The 26,029-nt window shown below is 44.8% G+C and overlaps 1 protein-coding gene across 4 annotated transcripts in view; it reads right to left on the bottom strand.

The window, feature by feature from the left end:
• LOC134353855 (brain-specific angiogenesis inhibitor 1-associated protein 2-like protein 2) overlaps positions 1-26,029 on the bottom strand; it is a 187,872-nt gene that overhangs the window by 81,066 nt on the left and 80,777 nt on the right. For all 4 annotated transcript variants that reach the window (XM_063062328.1, XM_063062330.1, XM_063062329.1 and 1 more), the window contains exon 7: positions 232-378. In XM_063062328.1, coding sequence (XP_062918398.1) covers positions 232-378 — 147 coding nt within the window. The remainder of the gene's footprint in view (positions 1-231; positions 379-26,029) is intronic.

The raw sequence follows: 26,029 nt of genomic DNA, 5'->3' as shown, positions 1-26,029 counted from the left end.
CTATCATAATTTTTACTGTTTGTATTGCTGCCACGAAGCTACAAATTTCACAACATAATTCACTGATAAAAAACCTGAATCTGAATCATTTCTGTCTTTTAAGATTTATAGGATGTGGCCCAGTTAATACAAAATGGTTATTGAACGACTTTCTTCCATTTACTAGTAGAGAATAGTGGATCCTAAACCTAAGTGTTGTGCCGCAGAATTCTCTGAGGAAGCAATGCTGACCTTAGTGTAGAAACTGAGGAAGTTGCAGGACAAGTGGAAGTGTTTCTCCACGAGGAACCGATAGCGACGGCGTTCCTCAGCTATGACTAGCTTGTAGTTGTTCTGCAGGAATGAGTCCATGCCAGTCTCGAGACTGTGAAACTTCTCCTGAAACAGAAAATGTGCATGTTATAATAAATTTATTGATTTTATGTGGATGAGGTAGTTCAAAGGGCTTCTCAATGGGATAAAAGTACAAATATGAAAATAAAATTAAAATAGACATGAAAATAAAAGTCAAAAAGATGTTAGTTAAAAGCAAGGTTAAATAATTCTGTTTTGAAGTAGCGTTTAAATATGTTCGCTGAGTCTGCATCCGTTATAGTTTTAGGTACTGAATTCCAGTTTAGGAGAGTAGTTCAAAAACTGTCTGAGAAGTTAAGAGTGTTATTGTAGGGTAATGCAATTGCTGGAAAAACACATAATTCACAGCCACCAACATTGAGTTGGGGTTCACTTTAAGAAGCTGTTCTAGCGTGATAACAGAAAGGAAACTATACACTGACCTCAGTGGTTGGGAAGAATTTGGAGTCAATCGTTAAGGATGAGATTACAGAATATTCGGTGATACGTAAAGATAAGACAAAGTCAGTATGGTTTCCTTAAGGGAAAATTTTGCCTTACAAACCTACTGGAATTCTTTGAGATTGCAAGTAGGGTAGGTAAAGGAGATGCAGTGGATGTATATTTGGTCTTTCAGAAGGCCTTTGATAAGGTGCCATGCATGAGGCTCCTTACTAAGTTAAAAGCCCATAGTATTACAGAAAGGTTACTGGCATGGTTAAAGTATTGGCTGATTAGTAGGAGGTAGCGAGTGGGAATAAAAGGATCCTTTTCCAGTTGGCTGCCAGTAACTAGTGGTGTTCTGCAGGGGTCGATATTGGGACTGCTTCTTTTTATGATGTATATCAATGATTTAGATGATGGAATAAATGGGTTTGTTGCCAAGTTTGCAGATGATACAAAGATTGGTGGAGAGGCAGGGAGTGTTGAGGAACCAGGTAAGCTGTGGAAGGACTTAAGGCTAATTTATACTTCTGCGTCAAATCTATGCCGTAGGTACGGCGTAGCTGCGTACCCTACACCATACCCTATGCCATAGCCTGACGCGCACCTCCCCAAAAATGTAACTATGCATCGCGGCGACACAGACCGCAACAACTGTGATTGGTCCGCTTGGTAACATCGCATTTCCTCCGACGCTGCAATAGCTTCCCATTGGGCGACTGAAGGGCAGGGAAGGAACTCTGGCTGCAATGCTTTCCATAAAGCTTTACAGACATCCGAAATTATGGAGGACTCTGTGCTTGATGCCAGTTTGTAGCTAGCTGTTACAACCTGTTGACTTCCATCTGAAGCTAAAACTCGAATGGTGATTGAGTATACTGTGCGTACACTGATGCGAAATAAATGGTTGGAGACGATGAATCAAATCGTCAAATCTACCTGCCAACATCCAAAGATATTTGAAATGCATTTCCTCGTCCATGTCTCTCAGTGGCCGGACAAGCACAGAAAATTCACCCTCCTTCCGTTTCAGTCACCATTGTTTGAAGTTTGAGCTTCTTCATGTTGAGTTTCAACACGAAGAAACTCAACACAATTACAGACAGCTTAACAAGGCCACCACTCCACACATCCAGGACTTTCTAGCACATTTGACTTCCATTCAAGATGAATCCAGGATCAGCCATGATGGAATTGTGGAGCAGACTGGATGGGCTGAATAGCCTAATTCTACTATGTCTTCTGTCTTGAGTGAGTGTGCAGCCAGCATCACCTATTGATGAGAAGGAAAAGAGCGATGAAACCTCGCTGGAGGCCACCAATGGCAGGCAGCAGGATCCAGACCTACCGGACATGATGGGTGATGCTCTGCTTCAGTGGGTGATGTTATACACCAGAGTTCGTTCTGGCTAAAGTGGCTAGACCTTTGCTCAGTGCAGATTTCCTGTGTACCCAGGGACTATTAGTCAATTTTAAGAACTACCAGTTTGTGGACTTTGGATCGTTACCTTGCTCCCCAGTAAGTTCCCCACAATGACTCAGTCAGGTGCATACACCACCGCATGTGAGGTTACTCGACTGCTGGGCAAATTCCCAAACCTCACCAAGCCCAAGCTCTCCACTACAGTCGCAAAACATGGGGTCAAGCACTATACTTCCACAACTGGCCCATCAGTCCATGCCTGAACTGACTGGACCCAGAAAAGCTGGCAACCGCAAAGGCTGAGCTTGCCAACATGGAAAGACCAATCAAATAGCCCCAAGCTAGGCTGCACTTGGAGTATTGTCACAGCTTTGGGCAGCATATCTCAGAAAGGATGTGTTGTCACTGGAGAGTGCCCAGAGGAGGTTCACAGGTTGATTCCGGGAACATGTGGTCCCTAAGTCTGATGATGGTTGTTATCCATGTGACAATTACAGACAGCTTAACAAGCCACCACTCCACACATCCAGGACTTTTTAGCACATTTGACTTCCAGTCAAGATGGCACCTGTGTACAACGCTCCTTCGGTGAACATCTTCTCGATAGTTCATGAAACCATATATTTCATTTCTTTTATGTCTTTTCTGTTTGTTTTTCATCTTGAATGTGATTTTGGAACTGTTGGAGACTGTGATTTGCTGTTTGGAGATTGTTTGGGACCTTTTCTTTTCAGTCTTAAAGTTTTTTAAATTATGTGCTTTTTGCCTGATCGTTCTCTTTTTTTGTGTGGGAAGGGGGATTGGGGTCGATACGCCTGTTCCCTTTTGTTCATTTTTTTATTGGAGGAGGGATCTGGGGTTAATGTACCTATTCCGTTTTTGTATTTGTTTTTTTGTGCAGGTGGGATGTGGGGGCTAATGATTGTTCTACCTTCCTTTTCTTTCTTGGTTTCATGGCTACCAAAAGGAAGAATTTCAGAGTTGTATACTTTGATAATAAATAAATGAACCTTATGCATGAACCTCGTGATTAAGCCAGAAAGTTAATTTTTTCCAAAGTTGATCTAGTTAGGGGCTACCATCAGGCACATGTGTGCTTGGAGGAAGCTCCCAAAACAGCTCAGATAACTCAGTTTCTGTGTCTGCTCAAGCCATTTGGGCTGAAAAATGCAGCACAGTATTTCCAATGGCTGATGGACTCTGTATTAAAAGACTTAGACTTTCTTTTTGTTTACTTAGATGATAGGTTTGTCACTAGTGCATCCAAATCTGAACACATATATCTTTGCACTCTTTTTGAGCGCTTAAGTAATATGGGCTGATTATTAACCCTGCTAAGTGCCATTTTGGGTTGTCAACCATTGCCTTTCTTGGCCATTGCATCTCTGCAAGAAGGTGCAAAACCCCTCCCATCAAAAGTAGCTGCTATTCGATTGCCCCCTAATCAAGTGCTTGACTGGTCAGTGGATATGACCAGGGCATTTGATGACACCAAACAAGCTCTTTCTAGTGCGATCCTATTGGCGCACCCATTCCCCAATGCACCCATAGCCATTTTTAATCTCTCCCAGTGTAGAGTGCCCTCCTGCTTCAAAACATCCACCATTGTCCCTGTACCTAAAAAGACCTAGGTAACATATCTAAACAACTGATGTCCTGTCACACTCACCTCAATAATAAGCAAATACTTTGACAGGTTGGTCAAGGACTACATCTGCAGCGTGCTACCACACAACACTGGACCCCCTACAATTTGCCTACTGACACAACCGACACTGCTCTACACACTGTCCTGACACACCTGGAGAAGAGGGATGCTTATGGGAGAATGCTGTTCTTGGACTACAGTTCAGCATTCAACACTATAATTCCCTCCAGGCTTGACTAGTAGCTCAGAGACCTCCACCTTCACCCTGCCTTCTTTATCTGGAGCCTGGACTTCCTGTCAGGCCACCGTCAGGTCACCCTCACCTCTGCCCCACTGACCCTCAACAAAGGAACACCCCCTCCCCAGAGCTGTTTCTTAAGACCCCTCCTTTACTCTCAGTACACCCATGACTGTGTCACCACCCACAGCTCCAATCTGCTAATTAAATTTGCTGATAACAATACATTGATTGGCCTTATCTCAAATAATAACGAAGCAGCCTACAGAGAAGAAGTCATCACCCTGACACAGTGGTGTCAAGAAAACAACCTCTCCCTCAATGTTGCAAAAACAAAGGAGCTGGTTGTGGACTACAGGAGGAATAGAGACAGGCTAACCCCTATTGATATCAATGGATCTGGGGTTGAGAGGGTAAACAGTTTTAAGCTCCTTGGTATACACATCACCAAGGACCTCACCTGGTCTGTACGTACTGACTAAGGACTTTCTACAGGGGCACAATTGAGAACATCCTGACTGGCTACATCACTGCCTGGTATGGGAACTGTACCTCCCTTAATCGTAGGATTCTGCAGAAAGTGGTGCGTACAGCCCAGCACATCTGTGGATGTGAACTTCCCATGATTCAGGACATTTACAGTGACAGGTGCGTATAAAGGATCACTGGGGACCCAAGTCCCCCCAACCACAAGCTATTCCAACTGCTACCATCCGGGAAACGGTACCGCAACATAAAAGCCAGGACCAACGGGCTCCAGGCCAGCTTCTTCCACCAGGCCATCAGACTGGTTAATTCACACTGACACAATTGTATTTCTAAGCTATATTGACTGTTCTGTTGTATATCTTATTGTACATACTATTTATTATAAATTACTATAATTTGCACATTGCACATTCAGACGGAGACATAACGTAAAGATTTTTACTCCTCATGTATGTGAAGGCTGTAAGAAATAAATTCAATTCAATTCATTTCTACTGATGCCTCAGACACTGCTATGGGTACTGTGCACAATTAGTTGGTCAGAGGTGTGTGGCAGCCCTCTTCAGCCAGCAGCTCCATTCTCCCCAGAAGGAAATACAGCATGTTTGACTGTGAGCTTCTCTATCGCAGGGGTCCCCAACCTTTTCTGCACTGTTCATTATTGACAATATTCTTGCGGACCGGCTGACCCGGTGGGGGGGGTGGGGTGTAGGGTTGCCAACGGACAAGAGTAGCAGTCAAATACATTGTGTTTACCCCGAGAAAGACTACAATGACCATGAAGCCTTGAGCGGGCACCAGTGCACATGCGTATACGTGCCGATTTTTTCCCCCACAAATCGTTTTTGGCGAATCTGTCCGGGGGGTGGGGGGGGAGTGTTAATCTCGACCAGAATATAGGTGATAAGTGGCTAATACACTCAATTTCGTTTCTAAACGGCTTTATCTAACGAATTTAATATTAAACACACAGTGCATATTTTCCTCGCATGAATATAGTGATAAGTCAATTATCAGGGGCGGACAGGGGAGCTTGAAGTAAATGTTGAACAAACTTCCAGTAGAAGTGGTAGAGGCAGGTTCAATATTATCATTTAAAGAAAAATGGAATAGGTATATGGACAGGAAAGGAATGGAGGGTTATGGGCTGAGTGCAGGTCGGTGGGACTAGGTGAGAGTACCGTTCGGCACGGACTAGAAGGGCAGAGATCGCCTGTTTCTGTGCTGTAATTGTTATATGGTTATATGGTTATTTAAGTCACTTATAAGTCAATAGCATCATAACATTTTAAGTAAGTTTGGATATTCAACACAGCACATATTTTCCCTGTATGAACATATAAAATCATTGCAACCCACCAATATCGCTGAATCAGTGGGAGCCCTGGGCTTTTTTCCCTGCAACAAGATGGTCCCATCGAGGGGTGGTGGGAGACAGCGATACTCAAAGGGGGTTCCTTATGTCTAGCCTATTCCGCAATTTAGTTTTCGTTGCATTCATTGCAGAGATATGTTGGAAATGGAAGCAACATTTTCAGTGCTTTCGTGGCTACCTCAGGATATTTAACCTTGACTTTGATCCAGAATGCCGGCAGAGATGTTATGTCAAACATGCTTTTCAGCCCGTCGTCATTTGCAAGCTTGAGAAGCTGATCTCCTTCCCGCGCTGACATGAATGACGCGCGGGTAATGACCTCGCGTGCGTTCAAGCTCAACAGTGGCCGTGACAGGGAATGAGGAAAGTTGCAGCTGACTCATATCGCCAAATCATATCATTTCCTCGCAACCAGGTAGCAGATGCTTTGCGGCCCGGTGGTTGGGGACCACTGCTCTATCTGGAGGTCCGCTATTTTTGTTTTCTTCTAGAGGGTCACCATTTCACAGCGTTTGTTGACCATAAACCCCTCATGCATGTGATGCCCAAAATATCAGACTCTGACCTGCATATCAGAGTTCACAAGTGACATCAATGAGAGCCCCAGATGTGGGTTGCTCAGTTTAGCATACCATCTGATATTTCCTCTGACCGTGGTCCCCAAATCATACCAGATCTCTGGCCTGCGATGGTCCAGAACCTTAGCAGTAGGCACCATGGCGTATCACCCACAGTCCAATGGCCTATGCAAGCAGTTTCGTTGTTCCTTAGAGGGTGCTCTGAGGACTGCTCAGCTAAATGAGTGCTGACATGATCATCTCCTGTAGGTCCTGCTGAGGCTCAGAAGAGCTCCAAAAAAGGACCTGCAGTCTTCCATGACTGAATTGATATACAGGTAGTCATTATGAGTGCCAAGTTAATTTATTCCTGATGCAACAACCACCTGGTCAGCCTCTCAGAAGTGTTCCACGCTGCTCAGTAAATTCAATTCCTTTGACCCTAAGACCATAAGATATAGGAGCAGAATTAGGCCATTTGGTCCATCGAGTTTTCATCATGGCTGATCCAACTATCCGTACAGCCCCAATCTCCCGCCTTCTGCCTGTATCCCTTCATTCCTTGAACAATCAAGAATCTATCAACCTCTGCCTTAAATATACATAAAGACTTGGCCTCCACAGCTGCTTGTGGCAAAGAATTCCACAGATTCACCACACTCTGGCTAAAGATATTCCCCCTGATCTCTGTTCTGTAAGAATGCCCTTTATACTAAGGCTCTGACCTCTGGTCTTAGACTCTCCCACCATAAGAAACATCCACTCTACATCCACTCTATCAAGGCCTTTCACCATTCGGGAGATTTCAATTAGGTTGCCCCTAATTCTTCTGAATTCTAGTGAATACAGGCCTAGAGCCATTAAACACTCTTCACACGACAAGTCGTTCAATCCTGGTATCATTATCATGAACCTCCTTTGAAGCCGCTCCAGTTTCAGCACGTCCTTTCTAAGATGAGGGGCCCAAAACTTCTCACAACACTCCAAATGAAGCCATTGCCCCCATACCAAAAAAGACCAAGGTAACATGCCTGAACGACTGACGTCCTGTCGCACTCACGTCAATAATAAGCAAATGTTTTGAGAGGCTGGTCAAGGATTACATCTGCAGCTTGCTGCCACCCAAACTGGACCCCCTACAATTCGCCTATCAACACAACCGATCGACAGACGACGTAATAACCACTGCTCTACACATCGTCCTTACACACCTGGAGAGGAGGGATGCTCATGGGAGAATGCTGTTCTTGGACTACAGTTCAGCATTCAACAGCATAGTTCCCTCCAGGCTCGACAGGAAGCTCAGAGACCTCGGCCTTGACCCTGCCTTGTGCAGTTGGATCTTGGACTTCTTGTCAGATCGCCAGCAGGTTGTAAGAGTGAACTCCCTCACCTCCACCCCTCTGACTCTCAATACAGGAGCCCCTCCAGGGTCATGTACTAAGTCCCTCCTTTACTCCCTGTATGCCCATGACCGTGTCACTACCCAGAGCTCTAATCTGCTAATTAAATTTGCCGACAACACTACATTGATTGGCCTTATCTCAAACAATAACGAGGTGGCCTACAGGGAAGAAGCCATTTCTCTGACACAGTGGTGTCAAGAAAAGAACCTCTCCCTCAATGTTGCAAAAACAGAGGAGCTGGTTGTGGATTACAGGAGGAATGGAGATGGGCTAACTCCTATTGACATCAATGGATCTGAGGTTGAGAGGGTAAACAGCTTTAAGTTCCTCGGCATCCACATTACCGACTACCACAACAGTGCCTCGTCCACCTCAGACAGTTGAGGAAGTTTGGTATGGGCCCCCAAATCCTAAGAACTTTCTACAGGTGCACAATTGAGAGCATCCTGACTGGCTGCATCACTGCCTGGTACAGGAACTGTACCTCCCTTAATCACAGGACTCTGCAGAGAGTGGTGCGGATAGCCCAGCACATCTGTAGTTGTGAACTTCCCATGATTCAGGACATTTACAAAGACAGGTGTGTAAAAAGGGCCCGGAGGATCATTGGAGACCCGAGTCACCCCAATCACAAATTATTCTAAGCTGCTACCATCCGGGAAACGGTACGACAGCATAAAAGCCAGGACCAACAGGCTCCGGGACAGCTTCTTCCACCAGGTTATCAGACTGATTAACTCACGCTGATTTGTGTGTATTTCTATGTTTTATTAACTGTTCTATTTATTATAAGTTACTATAAATTGCACATTGCACATTTAGACGGAGACTAACATTTTTACTCCTCATGTATGTGAAGGATGTAAGAAATAAAGTCAATTCAATTCAATTCACCAGTGTTTTATAAAATCTCAACATTACATCCTTCCTTTTATACTCTAGTCATCACTACATTGCATTTGCCTTCCTCACCACAGACTCTAAATGCAACTTAACTTTTAGGGCATCCTGCAAAAGGACTCCCGAGTTATTTTGCACCTCAGTTTCTTGTATTTTCTCTCCATTTAGAAAACAGTCAACCCTTTCATTTCTCCTACCAAAGTACGTGACTATACAATTCTCAAAACTGTATTCCATCTACCATTTCTTTGCCATTCTCCAAATCTGCCTAAGTCCTTCTGCACCCTCTCCGCTTCCTCAAACTACCTGACCCTCCACCTATCTTCATATTGTCTGCAAACTTTGTAACAAAGCGATCAATTCCATCATCCAAATCATTGACATATAACAAAAAAAGAATCAGTCCCAACACAGACTCCTGTGGAACACCATTAGTCACCGGCAGCCAACTCCCTTTATTCCCACTCTTTGCCTTCTGCCAATCAGTCACTGCCTTATCCATGCTAGGATCTTTCCTGTAATACTATGGGCTCATAGCTTGTTAAGAAGCCTCAAGAGTGGCACCTTGTCAAAGGCCTTCTGAAAATCCAAGTATAAGAACATCAACTGATTCTCCTTTGTCTATCCTGCTTGTTATTTCTTCAAAGAATTCCTACAGATTTGTCAGGCAAGGTTTTCCCTTGTGTGCATACCCCCGACACCTGGAACTTCCACCATACTGCTCGGGTCTTCCACAATGAAGACTGATGTAAAATACTTAATTCAGTTAATCTCTTCCAGGGATGCCTACCCTGAAGAAGTTTAAATCTTTCCTTTGACAGAGGTTCAGTGGAACTCTCTCTCACTGCTCCCCCGCTGTGACCCCTGCTGCTCTCCAACTCTTTGACCACGTGCTTACCCAGACCCGTTACTACAGCCACGTATCCTTTCTGGGAACAGCCTCCCTCTGGTGCTCCTTCCCCCCCGCCCCTTTTTCTTTCTTCCGTGGCCTTCTGCCAATCAACTTCCTAGCTCTTTGCTTCATCCCTTCCCCCCCCAAGTTTCACTTATCGCCTGGTGTTTCTCTCTCCCCTCCCACCACCTTCTAAATCTATTCCTCATCTATTTTCCTCCAGTCCTGCTGACGAGTTTCAGGCTGAAACGTCAACTGTACTTTTTTTCCCCATAGGTGCTGCCTGGCCTGCTGAGTTCCTCCAGCGTTTTGTGTGTGTTGCTCGGATTTCCAGCATGTGCAGATTTTCTCTCGTTTTCAGTTCATCTGCCATTTCTTTGTCCCTCATTACTACCTCTTCAGCATCATTTTCCAGCGGTCCAATATCCACGCTCACTTCTCCTTTACTCTTTATGTATCTGAATACATTTTTGATAACCTCTTTAATTGCTTACTTTCATATTTCAGCTTTTCCTTAATGACATTTTTAATTGTCTTCTTTTGGTTTTCAAAAACCGCCCAATCCTCTAACTTCCCACTAATTTTTGCTCTATTATATGCCCTCTCTTTGGCTTTTCTGTTGAATTTGACTTCACCTGTTAGCCATGGTTGGTTCATCTTTCTGTTAGAATTCTTTTTCCTCTTTGGGATGTATGTATCCTGTGCCTTCAGAATTGTTTCCAGAATTTCTAACCATTGCTGCCCTGCTGTCATCCCTGCCAGTGTTCTTTTCCAAGCAATACCGGCCAACTCCTCTCTTATGCCTCTGGAATTCCCTTTACTCCACTGTGATACTGATACATCTGACTTCAGCTTCTCCTCAAATTTCAGAATGAATTTGATCATATTATGATCATTTTCCCCTAAGAGTTTTTTTTTACCTTAAGCACTCGCATCAGTTCCAGTTCACTGCACAACAGCCAATCCAGAATAGCTGATCCCCTAGTGGGCTCAACCACAAGCTGCTCTAAAAAAAATTACATAGGCATGCTAGAAGATCTCCCTCCCTGAATCCAGCAGTAACCTGATTTTCCCAATCTACCTGCACATTGAAGTTTCCCATGATTATTGTAACATTGCCCTTTTGGCATGCATTTTCTATCTCGTGTTGTAATTTGAAAACCACATCCTTACTACTATTTGGGGTCTGTATAGAACTCCCATCAGGGTCTTTTCACCCTTGCAGTTCCTTAGCTCTATCCACAATGATGCAACACGCTCTGACTGACCCTATGTCACCTCTTTCTAATGATTTGATTTCATTTTTACAAACAGAGAGACGTCGCCCCTTCTGCCTTCCTGCCTGTCCTTTAAATATAATGTGTAAGCTTGGACATTCAGTAATGTCTACACCATACCTGCCAATCTGCAATTGTGCTGCAAGTTTTTCTATCTTATTCCGTATATGGTGCACATTCAAATATAACACCTTCAGTCCTATATTCACCCTTATCAATTTTGTCCAACTTCTACGTTGCAGCTCATCTTGTTGACAGAAATTTGGCCCTATCAACAGCCTCTCCTCACTACACATTGCCCCTGTTTGTAAACCAGCTACCTCATCTTCAGCACGATTATCCACCTTTCCTATTATACTTATTGTATTGAAATATATGCTGCTCTGTAAACTAGTCACACCATGCTCAAACATTTGATTCCTAACTTTGTCTGCATTCTTACCAACATCTGCCTCCACAACGTTTCTCTCCTACACCAACTCCTTAGCCACATATTAAACTGTATAATCTTCCTGGTTCTGGCCTCACTATCACGTGGCATGGGTAGCAGTCCTGAGGCTACAACCCTGGAGGTTCTGCCCTTTAACTTAGCACCTAACTCCCTGAACTCCCTATGCAAAACCTCATCACTCATCGTACCCATATCATTGGTACCTACATGGACCACAACTTCTAGCTGTTCACCCTCCCACTTAAGAATACTGAGGATTCAATCCAAGATGGTCGGACCCCGGCACCCAGGAAGCAACATACCATCCAGAATCTCATTCTTGCCCACAGAACCTCCTGTTCAAACCCCTAACTAATGAATCCCCTATCACCACAACGTGCCATCTTCACCCAACCTTCCCTTCGAAGTCACAGAGGCAGACTCCGTGCTAGAGACCTGACCACTGTGACTTCTTCTGTTAGGTCATTCTCCCCAACAGTATCCAAAGTGTTGAGGGGGATAACCACAGGGGTACTCTGCAGCGGCTCCTTAACCTCTTTCCCCTTCCTGAATATCACCCAGTTTCCTGTGTCCTGCACCTTGGGTGTAACTACCTCTCTATCTGTCCTATCTATTACCCCCTCAGTCTCACAAATGATCCAGACTTCATCCAGTTCCAGCTCCAACTCCTTAATGTGGATTACAAGAAGCTGAAGCTGGATGTACTTCTCACTTGTGTATTCTCAGGGACACTGGAGGTCTCCCTGCCTTCCCATATCCTCCAAGATGAGCATTCCACACTATCCTACCTGGCATCTCTACTGTCCTAGCTGAGCAGCTATAAAAAAGGGAAGGGAAAAGCAAACAACCTTGAGCTTTACTTTTCTTTGCTTTCTCTGACTGAAGCTTCTCTTTTTTGAGGCTGTAAAGAGTTAAAGCCTCAAGATCACCACTCTGACTCTGCCCACTCAGATGAGAGCGCTGTGATGATGGCCGCAGTGGCTTTGCACCAATTCCTACCTCCCATCATGGTGTACAGCAACCATGGGTTCCTGTTGCCATACATTCCACCTCATTTGTTTTCATCCACCATGATGCACAGCAACATCCCCTTCGGCCCCCTTGTAATGGCCCATTCTGCATTTTGGAAATGAAAGGAAAGACTCTTATCATAGATAAAGAGTGGTAAACCTGAATGTATTTCAGTGGATTGTCTTAAATCAGCCAATCAAGAATGGTTCCACAACCATGCTCCTGCAGTCGCGACATGACCACGAGTGTGTCAATGCACCTCTGGACGAGGGAATTATAGACCAGTTAGCCTGACATCTGTGGTGGGGAAGATGCTGGAGTCAATTATAAAGGATGAAATAGCGGCACATTTGGATAGCAGTAACAGGATCGGTCCCAGTCAGCATGGATTTACGAAGGGGAAATCATGCTCGACTAACCTTCTGGAATTTTTTGAGGATGTAACTATGAAAATGGACAAGAGATAGCCAGTGTGTGTAGTGTACCTGGACTTTCAGAAAGCCTTTGATAAGGTCCCACATAGGAGATTAGTGGGCAAAATTAGAGCACATGGTAATGGGGGTAGGGTACTGACATGGATAGAAAATTGGTTGGCAGACAGGAAACAAAGAGTAGGGATTAACACGTCCCTTTCAGAATGGCAGACGGTGACTAATGGGGTACCGCAAGGCTCAGTGCTGGGACCGCAGCTATTTACAATATACATTAATGATTGAGATAAAGGGATTAAAAGTAACATTAGCAAATTTGCAGATAGCACAAAGCTGGGTGGCAGTGTGAAATGTGCGAAGGATGTTGAGATAATGCAGGATGACTTGGACAGGTTGGGTGAGTGGGCAGATGCATGGCAGATGCAGTTTAATGTGGATAAATGTGAGGTTATCCACTTTGGTGGCAAGAACAAGAAGGCAGATTACTATTTGAATGGTGTCAAATTAGGACCTTGTTCATCACTCACTGAAAGTAAGCATGCAAGTACAGCAGGCAATGAAGAAAGCTAATGGCATGTTGGCCTTCATAACAAGAGGAGTTGAATATAGAGCAAAGAGGTCCTTCTGCAGTTGTACAGGGCCCTGGTGAGACCACACCTGGAGTATTGTGTACAGTTTTGGTCTCCAAATTTGAGGGAGGACATTCTTACTATTGAGAAAGTGCAGTGGAGGTTCACGAGGTTATTCCTGGGACGGCGGGACTGTCATATGTTGAAAGATTGGAGCAACTGGGCTTGTATACACTGGAATTTAGAAGGATGAGAGGGGATCTGATTGAAACATATAAGATTATTAAGGGATTGGACACGCTAGAGGCAGGAAACATGTTCCCGATGTTGGGGGCGTCCAGAACCAGAGGCCACAATTTGAGAATAAGGGGTAGGCCACTTAGAACGGAGTTGAGGAAAAACTTTTTCACCCAGCGAGTTGTGGATCTGTGGAATGCTCTGCCGCAGAAGGCAGTGGAGGCCAATTCTCTGGATGCTTTCAAGAAAGAGTTAGATAGAACGCTTAATGATAGCGGAGTCAGGGGATATGGGGAGAAGGCAGGAATGGGGTACTGATTGTGGATGATCAGCCATGATCACAGTGAATGGCAGTGCTGGCTCAAAGGGCCGAATGGCCTACTCCTGCACCTATTGTCTATTGTTTATTGAGCCGAGGCCTCTGTTGTTCCTCCACTCATGGAAGATAGGACCCGAGCGGGGCAGCTCATCTGAGCTTCAGACAGGCTCATAATGCCAGTTTTAGTGAATTCTGGTGGGCCTGTCTCGGGGAATGTAATTGGTGGAAATGTACATAATTCACAGCCACTGACATTGAGTTGGGCTTTCACGTTAAGAGGCTGTTCTGACACAATGATGTAATTGTGTAAAGTACTTTTACCGTGCTTTGTTTAATAAAGGAGTTACAATGTTTTTTCTTAAACTTAAGACACTGTTTTGATGAACGAACAGTTGCCACTTCAGCAAGACCCCTTCACTGATTTATCTGTTCATCAGTCAATAGTTTCTTCCTCTCCATAGATGCTACCTGACAGGCTGAGTTCCTTCAGCATTTGTGCGTGTTTCTCAAGATTTCCAGCATCTGCAGAAACTTTTCGGAGAGGAAGAAGGAGAAAGGAAGGGAGAGAGAGGGATGAAGAGAGGGAGGGACAATGTGAGGGTACATGAGGGAGCGGGAAGGAGAGGGAGGATGAGGGAGAGGGAGGGAGAGGGAGGGAGAGGGAGGGAGAGGGAGGGTGAGGGAGGGTGAGGGAGAGGGAAGGAGAGGGAGGTGAGGGAGAGGGAAGGAGAGGGAGGGTGAGGAAGAGGGAAGGAGAGGGGGGTGAGGGAGATAGCTAAAGAGAGGTGGAGAGAGAAGAGCAGTGATGGAGCAAAAGGTGAGAGGAAGAGAGAAAGGGAGAGGTGGAGTGAGGGAGAGAGAGGAAGTAGATGGAGAGGAATAGAAAAAAAGAAAAGCATTTTGTGGGAGAAAGAGAGGGAGAGAGTGGGGATGAGGAGAAAAGAGGAAGAGAGAGATGGCGGAATGAAAGAATACCATTAGTCAGGTTGCTGTCTGGTTTGTGAGAAGGAGGTGTAGTGGCATCTGGAGAATATAGACAGGCAAAGTGTATGGATAAAGATGGGGGAAAGGGGGTGTAATGTGTAAAAACAAAGTCATACAGCACAAAAACAGCAGAAGAGCAAGAGAGAGATTACAGGTACTCAGCCATGATGAAATGGTGGAGCAGACTCGATAGATACATAGATAGATACTTCCCTATTAATCCCAAAGGAAATTACAGTGTCACAGTAGCATTACAAGTTCACAGGTATACAAATATTAGAAAAGTAGTAAGTGTAACACTCAGTTATATTGGCTCGTATATGTCTAGGGGAAATCCCACCCAGCATCTGCCTCAACGCTTCCCATGGAGTCGGTTGCCACCCGAATCAATCCCAAACGTCAATCATCAGCCAGCACACACGGTACGTTTTACCAAGTACACTTTATAGATATTACTAATTCTATGACATTAATATAAATTCGATACAGAAAAGGAAGTAATGAAAAAAAGGCGCCAAGACTTATCAAAGTCCAAGTTCTTCACGCACAACCATTGGAGCTCAATCGATTCCTGACGACCACCCGAATCCTGTCGACTCACGGCTCGGGACCACCCGGAGTGATCGACCGGAGCCTCTCCACACGTCCGTCCTCCTCGTCTCTCCTCTGACTCCCCACCAAAACCCCGTCCCCAGTCATATGAGACAGCATTATCATCCGAAAACAAAATGATATAAGACCACCCATTGGCTAATAGCACCCAGCTGTCTGTATTAACCCAAGCAACTGTTTAGCTAGAGACTTTTTCAGCATTTAACATAACAAAGAAGCCATTTTAAATTTAACATAAAAAAAAGAAAAACCCCGTACACTCTCCCCCCACCAATAAAAGTCAAGCCCTCATGATGTTAACAGGGTTCACCAGTGCTCCTTGTAAAATACAAAACCCAACCCAGGTGCATAAAGCAGTGACATAACTTCCCAGGGCAGTAGAGATCACACCCTGTTCTCCCGGCGCTGTATAAATCAACCTCTCCGAGTGGTGCCTACTCCTCTGAGACCTCTGTACTTCCTCTGCTGACTCTTCCTGTTCAGACATCCCAGGTGACACCCCGGGCCTACCTGTCGGACCCTCACCCTCACGGGGACCCCTCGGCACCTGTGAGCCCTCTGCCTCAGGTTCTGGCTCCATCCTCTCCTCCCCCAATCCCGGCTGTAACTCTCAACCAACTTTTCATCTTGTTACAGCAACCCTCCGTCAGTCAACCTCCTCCCTCGGAGCCCTGGAATTTGGTGCCCGAACTCTTCCTCGACAGATTCCTCGACCCACTGTCACAACTTCCTGTCCCAGTGTGTCTTGCACTTTGAGCTGCAGCCATTACTGTATTTTGTGGACCAAGCCAAGATTTCCTTTGTTATCTCTCCCTTCACTGGGTGAGCTCTGACCTGGACTGCTGCTAAGTGGGACTATAAGATCAACATCTGCAATAAATATGAGGAATTCACCACTCAGATGCATCATTTGGGAAGTGGAAGGGAGGCAGCAGATTGGATAGTTTTCCTGCCCAAGCAAATGTCTAGCTAGAGACTTTCTCAGCATTTAACATAACAAAGAAGCATTCCCCAGTATAACATAACAAAGAAGCCATTTTACATTTAACATATAAAAAAAGGAAGACCCCATACATAAGAAAGAATAATCATCAAGTTACCACAGTCGAATAGGAGGGGGTCATAACTTCCCCAGCTATAGGTTGACTCATTATAGATCCTAATGGCCGAGGGTAAGAGTGACCTCATATAGCGCTCTTGGAGCAGCACAGTTGTCTTAATCCATTACTAAAAGTATTCCTCTGTTCAGCTAAGGTGGCATGCAGAGGGTGAGAAACATTGTCCAGGATTGCCAGGATTTTCAGTAGGGTCCTTTATTCTACCACAGCCTCCAATGTGGTAAAATGGCCTAATTCTGCTCCTATATCTTATTGAAAGAGAAAAGTTGACTGTGAAGAATGTAGGAGAGAGAGAGGAGGGAAGGCAGATAACAAAAGAATGCTCAGAGTTTTAATTAAACTTATTTTTAATATAATTTTATATTTTTAATTATTTTCATCTATTTACTTCTTTAAATGTGTCTGAACATAATTTTGATTATCCATTAATGCAGTCAGTCAAATCTGTGCAAGGTTATTAAGGTTGCAGTGATAAACTGGTGCGGAGGAAGGATTGGTTCAGGGACAAGAAACAGAGTTGGAATACAGGGGTCATTTTCTGACTGGAAGCAGCCTGTACCACGGGAAGCTGTTTGGGGCCCTGGATGTTCACCATCCTCAATAACCTTGACCCGAGTGCAATATATCCATGTCTGCAGAACACTTCTAGCCAGGTTGCAGTCTGGATTGTGAGAAGGAGGTGAAGTGACTTCTGGCAATGTAGACAGACAAGGTAAGTGGATAAGGATGGGGAAAAGGGGATGTAATGTGTAAAATTGTAGTCATACAGACAGAAACAGACCCTTTGACCCATCATGTCTCTGCCCACCATCATTTCATCTCTAATAATCCCATTTATCAGCATGATCTATAGTCTTTTATGCTTTGGCATTTCCATTTCTCATTAACACACTTTTTAAATGTTACAAGAGATCTTGCCTCCATTCTTTCTCGGGCATTCTAAATTACAACCACTCATTGAGTTTTTAAAAATTCCTCAAAACCTCTCAGATCCTCCCCTATTTCTCATTTTAATCCTTTGTCCTTTGGTTTTAAATGACTCTATAATTCATTTTATTTTAATTTAGAGATACAGTACAGTAACAGGCCCTTCTGGCCCAACAAGCCCACACCCACGTGACCAATTAACCGACTAACCTGTACGTCTTTGGAACGTGGGCTGAGACTGGAGCACCCAGAGGAAACCCACGTGGTTACCGGGAGAACATACAAGCTCCTTACAGGCAGTGGCAGAACTGAATCGAATCATTGAATGGCGAAAAAGTTTTTTTTCACTATTTAGGCCACTCATACTTTTTGAACACCTCTATCAGATCTGCACTCACCTACAACCACTCCAAGAAAAACAAATCAGCCTCTCTGGTCTCTCCTTCTATCTGAACCAATCCATTCTAGGCAACCTTCTGGTAAATCTCCTCTGCATTCACTCCACTGCCTTATTGTGAGATCACCTTCTTAAAAAATGAAAGATCAGAATCAAGTTTAATATCACAGGAATATATTATGAAACTTGTTGTTTTATGGCCACAGTACAATGCCAGCATATCCTTCCTTAGATAAATGGCCCAAAACTGCTCACAATATTCCAAGTGTGGTACATGTTCTTCGGTTTTTCTGTGAGCAGAGAGAAAAGAGAATGACTGGGGTAGGAGGGGTCTTTGGCTACGTTGTACCACATATGAAACTGAAGACACACACTCAGACATAGTGATTAAAAAATAAGAAATATATTTTAGAAATAAATCAAGTAATTTATTTAAAAACGCAAACAACATCTGCTCTCAGGATGAGGCTTTTCATTCTAGGACGAGGGAGATGTCCTCCTTTTTTAAAGAAAGGGGCTTCCCTTCCTCCTCTATCAACTCTGCTCTTAAACGCATCTCCCCCATTTCACATACATCTGCTCTCACTCCATCCTCCCGCCACCCCACTAGGAATAGCGTTCCCCTGGTCCTCACCTACCACCCCACCAGCCTCCGGGTCCAACATATTATTCTCCGTAACTTCCGCCACCTCCAACGGGATCCCACCACTAAGCACATCTTTGCCTCCCCAACCCTCTGCTTTCCGCAGGGATCGCTCCCTATGTGACTCCCTTGTCCATTCGTCCCCCCATCCCTCCCCACTGATCTCCCTCCTGGCACTTATCCGTGTACGCGGAACAAGTGCTACATATGCCCTCACACTTCCTCCCTTACCACCATTCAGGGCCCCAGACAGTCCTTCCAGGTGAGGCGACACTTCACCTGTGAGTCGGCTGGGGTGATATACTGCGTCCGGTGCTCCCGATGTGGCTTTTTATATATTGGCGAGACCTGACGCAGACTGGGAGACCGCTTTGCTGAACACCTACGCTCTGTCCGACAGAGAAAGCAGGATCTCCCAGTGGTCACACATTTTAATTCCACATCCCATTCCCATTCTGACATGTCTATCCATGGCCTCCTCTACTGTAAAGATGAAGCCACACTCAGGTTGGAGGAACAACACCTTATATTCCGTTTGGGTAGCCTCCAACCTGATGGCATGAACATCGACTTCTCTAACTTCCGCTAATGCCCCACCTCCCCCTCGTACCCCATCTGTCACTTATTTTTATACACACATTCTTTCTCTCACTCTCCTTTTTCTCCCTCTGCCCCTCTGAATATACCCCTTGCCCATCCTCTGGGTTCCCCCCCCCCGTCTTTCTTCTCAGACCTCCTATCCCATGATCCTCTCGTATCCCTTTTGCCAATCACCTGTCCAGCTCTTGGCTCCATCCCTCCCCCTCTTGTCTTCTCCTATCATTTTGGATCTCCCCCTCCCCCTCCAACTTTCAAATCTCTTACTCACTCTTCATTCAGTTAGTCCTGACAAAGGGTCTCGGCCTGAAACGTCGACTGCACCCCTTCCTAGAGATGCTGCCTGGCCTGCTGCGTTCACCAACAACTTTGATGTGTGTTGCAAGTTATTTATTTATTTATTTTACTTAGTGATACAGCGTGGAGTAGACCTATCCAGCCTGATGAGCTACACTGCCCTAGTAACCAATGATCACTCCAGCTAACCCTAACCTAATCACGGGACAATTTATAATGACCATTTAACCTACCCGGTACATGTTTGGACTGTGGGAAGAAACTGGAAAACCCCTGCATTCCATGGGAAAGACATACAGAGACTCCTTACAGAATGGTGCCAGTACAGAATTCAGCTCTGAACTCCAGAGTGCCCTATTGCTGTAATAGTGTTACCTAAACCGCTACATTACCAATGCCACCCTATGGTACTAAGAAATATATTTAATATATTTACTTTAATTTTTAAAATATATTTCTTATTTAATATATTTAATAAGTAATTAGTGCAAAAAGAGAGCCAACAAAAGAAAAAGATGCATTGAGGTAGCGTCTATGGGTTAATTGTCCATTCAGAAATCTGATGGCGGGGCGGGGGGGAGGGTGAAGAAGCTGTTCCTGAAACATTGAGTCTGTGTCTTCAGTTTCATATGTGGTACAATGTAGCCAAAGACCCCTCCTACCCCAGTCATTCTCTCTTCTCTCTGCCCACAGAAAAACCTAAGAACATGTACCACACTTGGAATATTGTGCAACACACACCAAAGTTGCTGCCTGGCCTGCTGCGTTCACCAGCAACTTTGATGTGTGTTGCTTGAACTTCCAGCATCTGCAGAATTCCTTGTGTTTACGTTGGAATATTGTGAGCAGTTTTGGGCCATTTATCTAAGGAAGGATGTGCTGGCATTGAGGAGGGTCCAGTGCAGGTTCATGAGAATAATACTGGGAATGAAAGGAGTGTTTAATTACTCTGGGCCTACACTCTCTGGAGTTTAGAAGAATGAGATTGAGTGAAACACATCAAACATTAAAAATCTTGGACAGAGTGGACATGGAGTGGATGAATTTTGGGGGAGTATAAGACCAGTGAGCGCAACCTCAGAATACAGGATATCACTTTTGGACAAAGATGAGGAGGAATTTCTCTAGCCAGAGGGCGGTGAATCTGTGGAAGTCCACACCTCAAAAACGCAACAGGACAGAAGATTCCAAAAATTCACTGCCCTCTGTGAGAAGACGCATGACAAAAAATCTTCAAAAGCACAGGCCAGAAACTGTTGGCCCAACCCACAGAATGGAGAAACTGAGTGGCAGACCTTGGCCCAGTTGTTTTCCAAATGAGTGGCAATAAATTAATAAACAGGCTCTGGTCGCTGATTTGCTAAGCAAGTTAGGAGAGCCAGCAACAGCAGCAAATTCTTAGAAGAGCAATGAAGCCCAGCAGCTCCAAGTGTTCAGTTATGAACAACAGTGACTAAAACTATGAGTTAACACTAATGCATTTGGAGCAATGGCGGACTGCAGATTTGTCTGATTTTCCTGAGATTCAATTAAGGTCTTTCTAGGGTTACAAACATCCAACTCACGAGCAGACTCTTCAGGACAGTGACAGGACCGGTGGGGATTTGCCTTTCTGTTCAGGGCTGATGGCATCTTTTGCTGGTTAAGAACAGGAGCATTTCTGAGTGGCTTTTTTCTCCCCGTTCCTGAGCTACAAAAACTGAGCTGGGGCTAGGCAGAGCTAAGAGAACTAAGGGAACTCCCTCCCTCCCTCATTGAGTCAATATGGCCAGATGGTGGCTACTCTTTCTGTGCCTGCTCACTCTCCTGTTACCGTTGTGTCTGTGTTCCTCTCCCACCTAATGTTGTCATTCATTCCCAATTTACAAACTGTTCAGATTACAAATAGTTCTCAGGAACAGAATCTATCTACAATGTTTGATAGAGGTCACGTCACTGAGTATATTTAAAATGGAAGTTCAAAGATTCTTTATTAGTAAGGGTGTCAAAGATTATGAGCAAAGGCAGGAAAATGGGATTGAGGGGAACAATAAATCAGCCATAATAGAATGACACAGCAGACTTGATGGGCCAAATTGACTAATTCTGCTCCTACTCATAGCCCTGTGGGCTGTCCTACCCTGGTGAGGACCTGTACAGAAAAGATTTAACAACAGGTCTTCTGTATTGACCTGAAGCTCACCCAACTTATAGATAGATAGATAGATATACTTTATTGATCCCGAGGGAAATTGGGTTTTGTTACAGCCGCACCAACCAAGAATAGAGCATAAATATAGCAATACAAAAACCACAAACAATCAAACAACAAAATGCAAACTATGCCAGATGGAAATAAGTCCAGGACCAGCCCAATGGTTCAGGGTGTCTGACCCTCCACAGGAGGAGGCCACAGGCAGGAACAAACTCCCATGACGCCCAGTGTTGTATCTCGGTGGAATATGGCCAGAGTTCAACAGCAAAACGTTCAATATCCGGTCTACAAACACGTTCCTCGATCGTAATATGACCCAGATTGCACCATCCGCTGTTAACCAGAACAGTAAGCCCCCAACTCCTTTACGCTTACCGCTCTCAGTGCACTTCCGGTCAGCCCCAACGGTCTGGAAGCCATCCATGGAAAAGTTTTGATTGGGTATGTCCTCGTGCAGCCCCATTCCAGTAAAACACATAACACTGCACTCCCGAAATGTTCTCTGATGCTTGGCTAGCGCCATGAACTCGGCCATTTTATTACCCACCGAACTCCTCTTCTCCATAAGTCTCTGTTGTCTCGACCCGGTCCTCTTTCCTCGCCTTTGTGATCCCCCTCTGCATCCTCTGTGTGTTTTCCTCTAGATTTCAGCAGGGGTGTCCGCCGCTCTACTCGCTAAACCGGCCAGCATAAGCTCAATCAGCTGGCCCCTGGAATAAACAATGCAACCATGCTTCTGCCCTGCTAATGAGACATGTGGAATGTAACCATTTCCAGTGCTAAAAACCCAAATAAAACTCTTTCTACCAGCATGTTAGAGAGGGTGCAGCTTCAGCGTGTTACCATGAAAAAAAAATACAAAAAATAACGAAAGTTAAAGAAGTACGAAGAAAAAAGTAAGAAAACTACTCAGAACGGCTGTAACAGGCTGCATGCTCGACCGGCGCATGCGCACTCATATATATATATATATACACAAACGTACACACACATACAGTATACAGTATATTAGATTAGATTAGATTCAACTTTATTGTTATTGTGCCAAGTACAGATACAAAGCCAATGAAATGCAGTTAGCAACTAACCAGCGATGCAAAGAATAGTGTTACTTACAAAATAACTGCGAATAAAAAGTAAGTGCTACAGCACACAAATATAAAAGTACTGAGACAATACAATATGGGTGCAATACTGCATAGCGCTGTGATGTGAGGTTTCGCAGGGTCACAGCTTCAGGGAAGAAACTCTTTCTGTGCCTGCTGGTGCAGGAGCGGAGGCTCCAGTAGCGCCTACCGGATGGGAGGAGAGTAAAAAGTCCATGGTTAGGGTGAGATGCATCCTTGATAATGCTTTTCATCCTGTCCAGGCAGCATTTATGGAAGATGTTGTCAATAGTGGGCAATTGGGTGCCAATAATCCACTGGGCAGTTTTCACCACACGCTGGAGTGCTTTGCGGTCTAATATGGGACAATTGCCATACCACACTGAGATGCAGTTGGTGAGTATGCTCTCAATGGTACAGCGGTAAAAGTTCATCAGTATCCTGGGACAGAGGTGAGCTTTCTTAATGCTCCGCAGGAAACAAAGGTGCAGTTGTGCCTCTATTTCCCATATATATATGTAGTTACATACCTCAAGGAGATCTTGTGACTTTCTTGTGAGAATGATGTAATGGTCTTTTGGAGGTCACCTGATGTAATTTTCCTGCCGATGTGAGGTCACGTGATGACATGTTCACCACAGGTATAAAAGGGAAGACCACAGATGACGCAGTTAGTTTTTGTTTTTAGTTTTCCAGCTAGAACGTTAGTCTGTGTCTCCGTTTCTGTTGCGTATTTATTTTATGATGCAGTTTCATTTTTAAAATGGAGTGTTACGTTATGTTGCAAGGTACAATAGTGTTGGACTGGCAAGTTCTGCTAGATTTGTTGATGTACCTTTGTTCAGTAATATTGGAGAGTGAAGACTTCATCGAAGTACAGGATATGAAGGATTAAGAGAAGTTGGGAATGTTCGGCAGTTTAATAAAGGATCGACCTTATTGAGTATTCGCTGAAGAAGTAGCAACCTGTATCGAAGATAACTCCTGCAGAAAGAGAAAGGTAGCTCATGCAAGGTGCTCTCTAGAAATTAAGGCCAGTTGTTTTAAGCCGTATATTTCCTTCATCGTGAATCCTTTGGACAGAACCAACAGGAAAGTCGCGTCTATGAAGAAATCCTTCTCCAGAGAAGTCTCTCCCAAATGAATGTATAAATCTGTCGGACTTTCGAATTTACCATTTTAAGAACTGTGGTTGACTTTACCGCTTTAAGAACTGTTTTCTCATTTATCGCTCTAAGAACCAGTGCCGAGTGATGATTTGTTGAATGTTCGCATAGCGGTTAACTTCTGGTTAAGGTTTTCGTTTGTTTTTTATTGTTTATCCGTGGTTAATAAATGTTTGGTTGTTTTTATATAACCTGTCCCTCGATTGATATTCATTGTTGCCGGTTACGTCTATATATATACACACACTGTTCAGTGACAGTCATGATGAAGGGTCTCAGCTACAGTCCTGACTGTTCAGTGACAGTCTTGATGAAGGGTCCTGGCTGTTTACTCTTTTCCATAGATGCTGAGTTCCTCCAGCACTTTGTGTGTGTAGCAGTATCACTATATTCTGTCAACATACATCAAAATTGCTGGTGAACGCAGCAGGCCAAGCAGCATCTATAGGAAGAGGCGCAGTCGACGTTTCAGGCCGAGACCCTTCGTCAGGACTAACTGAAGGAAGAGTGAGTAAGGGATTTGAAAGCTGGAGGGGGAGGGGGAGATGCAAAATGATAGGAGAAGACAGGAGGGGGAGGGATGGACAGGTGATAGGCAAAAGGGGATACGAGAGGATCATGGGACAGGAGGTCCAGGAAGAAAGACAGGGGCGGGGGGTGACCCAGAGGATGGGCAAGAGGTATATTCAGAGGGACAGAGGGAGAAAAAGGAGAGTGAGAGAAAGAATGTGTGCATAAAAATGAGTAACAGATGGGGTACGAGGGGGAGGTGGGGCATTAGCGGAAGTTAGAGAAGTCGATGTTCATGCTATCAGGTTGGAGGCTACCCAGACGGAATATAAGGTGTTGTTCCTTCAACCTGAGTGTGGCTTCATCTTTACAGTAGAGGAGGCCGTGGATAGACATGTCAGAATGGGAATGGGATGTGGAATTAAAATGTGTGGCCACTGGGAGATCCTGCTTTCTCTGGCGGACAGAGCGTAGATGTTCAGCAAAGCGGTCTCCCAGTCTGCGTCGGGTCTCACCAATATATAAAAGGCCACATCGGGAGCACCGGACGCAGTATATCACCCCAGTCGACTCACAAGTGAAGTGATACCTCACCTGGAAGGACTGTTTGGGGCCCTGAATGGTGGTAAGGGAGGAAGTGTAAGGGTATGTGTAGCACTTGTTCCGCTTACACGGATAAGTGCCAGGAGGGAGATCAGTGGGGAGGGATGGGGGGGATGAATGGACAAGGGAGTTGTGTAGGGAGCGATCCCTGCGGAATGCAGAGAGGGGGGGAGGGAAAGATGTGCTTAGTGGTGGGATCCCGTTGGAGGTGGCGGAAGTTACGGAGAATAATATGTTGGACCCGGAGGCTGGTGGGGTGGTAGGTGAGGACCAGGGGAACCCTATTCCTAGTGGGGTGGTGGGAGGATGGAGTGAGAGCAGATGTACGTGAAATGGGGGAGATGCGTTTAAGAGCAGAGTTGATAGTGGAGGAAGGGAGGCCCCTTTCTTTAAAAAATGAAGACATCTCCCTCGTCCTGGAATGAAAAGCCTCATCCTGAGAGCAGATGCGGTGGAGACGGAGGAATTGCGAAAAGGGGATGGCGTTTTTGCAAGAGACAGGGTGAGAAGAGGAATAGTCCAGATAGCTGTGAGTGTCAGTAGGCTTATAGTAGACATCAGTGGATAAGCTGTCTCCAGAGACAGAGACAGAAAGATCTAGAAAGGGGAGGGAGGTGTCGGAAATGGACCAGGTAAACTTGAGGGCAGGGTGAAAGTTGGAGGCAAAGTTAATAAAGTCAACGAGTTCTGCATGTGTGCAGGAAGCAGCGCCAATGCAGTCGTCGATGTAGCGAAGGAAAAGTGGGGGACAGATACCAGAATAGGCACGGAACATAGATTGTTCCACTATATTCTGTATTCTGCTATTGATGTACAACCTTGATGTAAGAAATGATCTATCTGAATGGCATGCAAAACAAAGTTTTTCACTGTAT

This window comes from Mobula hypostoma, chromosome 11, assembly GCF_963921235.1.
Source record: "Mobula hypostoma chromosome 11, sMobHyp1.1, whole genome shotgun sequence".
NCBI classification, from domain to species: Eukaryota; Metazoa; Chordata; class Chondrichthyes; order Myliobatiformes; family Myliobatidae; genus Mobula; species Mobula hypostoma.
Note: the sequence above shows the minus strand (reverse complement) of the source record. Positions and strands in the feature narration are given on the sequence as shown.